Raw genomic sequence first — 1883 nt, 5'->3', positions numbered from 1 at the left:
ACAGCTCGTTCGATAATTGTTTTTAGAGGAGAAGCTAATGTGTTGCTCTTCTTTTCCTTATCTTCAAATGCAAAGTGCTATGAATCAAACTTCATAGAAAGAGCTCGCATGAACCACGACATCATATATCATTGAAATACATATAGCAGCAAAAGGTCACATTTTGCAAACTGTTAAAAGCAAACTGTAGTTGCTGCTGTTAATATAATGATGCCATCTGCTTAAATTATAACCATAAAATAAATTGTAATTCTAGTTGAGTTGCAGCCACCCCTGCAGGCCCTTCGGTTGGGCTGATCAGCCCATCCGGCCCGGAATCAGCCCTGGCCAGCTGGATTGAGTGCAACCGACCAGTGTGAAAGTCGCAAAGAAAAATAGGCCCGCGACAAAAAGCCTAGGCCGACAAAAACATCCTCTACTGGGTTGTGCGCTCCGGAGATCCATGGCGGCCCGGACTCTCTCCTCTCTAAACCCCACCCCAGCCCAACCCATGCCGTCTCCGTGTCTCCTCCCTTCGTCGCGACACATCTGAACGCCGCAGGCCGCAAGCTCTCGCCACCGCTACAGGCAAACACCCGCCGCAGCCCCCATGTTGAAGACCGGGGAGCAGCAGCCGGCGGACATGGAGGTCGACTCCTCTGCTGCCGTCGAGGAGAAGCAGGCCGTCAAGTTCTCCATCAACGGTGAGCTTTACCCTCCCTCCACCTCCTCCGGCGATCTGGCCCCTCGCTCGGTTTCCTGACCGGTCTCGTCTCCCGCAGTGCTGGAGCTCATGTGGGAGGCGCAGATGCAGCACGGGCTCCGCCAGAGTGACTACACGCGGTACAGGTGCGTGATGACACGCGTAGTGGTCCATCCAATCCTGCTCTACCCCTCCCAGATCTGCCCTTTGATTTCACTCGATTCCATGCGTGTAGATCGACTAGGGTCTCTTATATATATCTTCTTATCTGCTATGATTTCGGATGAGATTTGGGAAGGATTGTCTTCCTATTGTGTTGCTGTGCATTGTAACCCAAATTGTCAACGAAAGCCCTTGTTACTAGTATATTTGAGTCCGAACCTGTGGTACTGTTGAAAACAAAGAAACTTTACACATCTACTTTACTATAGTTGCTCCATTTGACCACGTTTCTAGGAAATCATGGTCTTCTGCCTCTTGTATGTTTGTTTGCCCATGCTGTGTGTTATGAGCTAGTGACTCCTGTCATGGGTGTATGTGCCTCTTTTACTAAATAACTTTGCATGACCTGTAGGAGGTACTGTTCTGCGCGACTCAGAAGGTTGTACAAGTCTCTTAAGTTCTTGCATGGCCGTGGTAAATACACCAGGAGGAATATAACCGAGTCAACAGTCACAGATGTCAGGTGTGATGACTTCTTCTGATAATATGTTATATTGGATGCTATTTCTTCCTCAATTTTTAGATGAAATATAGAAGGGAAGGGTTGTTCATGATAGGCCATGTTTCTAGAACTCTAGCATGCGTCCTAGCGGACTCTTTGTTGATGTTTGCTAATAGCACCACAAAAAAGTATTCGGCGCTGCTAGCATCTGGACGTCCGATGGGAAATTTTCCATCGGACGCTCCATCGCAACATTGAGAAAGTAACATCGGACATCACTTATTGCAACATATGAAATCACACGTAAAATTGACTCTAACATCTGATCCCGAGTATAAAATTCCAACCGCAACATGTACATCATGTCTCGTGCAACATCCACTCAAAATGCTAACATGCAAAAACAATGTTTGCAACATTGACGCTTACCTTTTGGAACATTCAAAATTATATGTTGGAACATCAGAAATCACAAATTGAAAACATTGTATAAAAACCGATTACCCATTGCAGCAACATAAATCATCTCCTGCAACA

General features: G+C 46.4%; 1 protein-coding gene across 1 annotated transcript; it reads left to right on the top strand.

The window, feature by feature from the left end:
• Positions 1-500: 500 nt before the first annotated feature.
• On the top strand, positions 501-1537 carry LOC120686092 (signal recognition particle subunit SRP68-like). The gene is made up of 3 exons (XM_039968250.1): positions 501-683; positions 762-828; positions 1257-1537. Exons 1-3 carry the CDS (start codon positions 590-592, stop codon positions 1384-1386), a joined length of 291 nt encoding a protein of 96 aa, XP_039824184.1. The 5' UTR covers positions 501-589; the 3' UTR covers positions 1387-1537.
• Positions 1538-1883: the final 346 nt, after the last annotated feature.

This window comes from Panicum virgatum, chromosome 8N, assembly GCF_016808335.1.
Source record: "Panicum virgatum strain AP13 chromosome 8N, P.virgatum_v5, whole genome shotgun sequence".
NCBI lineage: Eukaryota > Viridiplantae > Streptophyta > Magnoliopsida > Poales > Poaceae > Panicum > Panicum virgatum.
Note: the sequence above shows the minus strand (reverse complement) of the source record. Positions and strands in the feature narration are given on the sequence as shown.

Bases quoted from the DNA above. Each gene is read 5' to 3' on its own strand.
- LOC120686092 (XM_039968250.1), top strand. From the start codon at position 590: ATGTTGAAGACCGGGGAGCAGCAGCCGGCGGACATGGAGGTCGACTCC. The intron at 684-761 runs GTGAGCTTTACC...CGTCTCCCGCAG, and splicing joins CGTCAAGTTCTCCATCAACG to TGCTGGAGCTCATGTGGGAG. The intron at 829-1,256 runs GTGCGTGATGAC...CATGACCTGTAG, and splicing joins AGTGACTACACGCGGTACAG to GAGGTACTGTTCTGCGCGAC.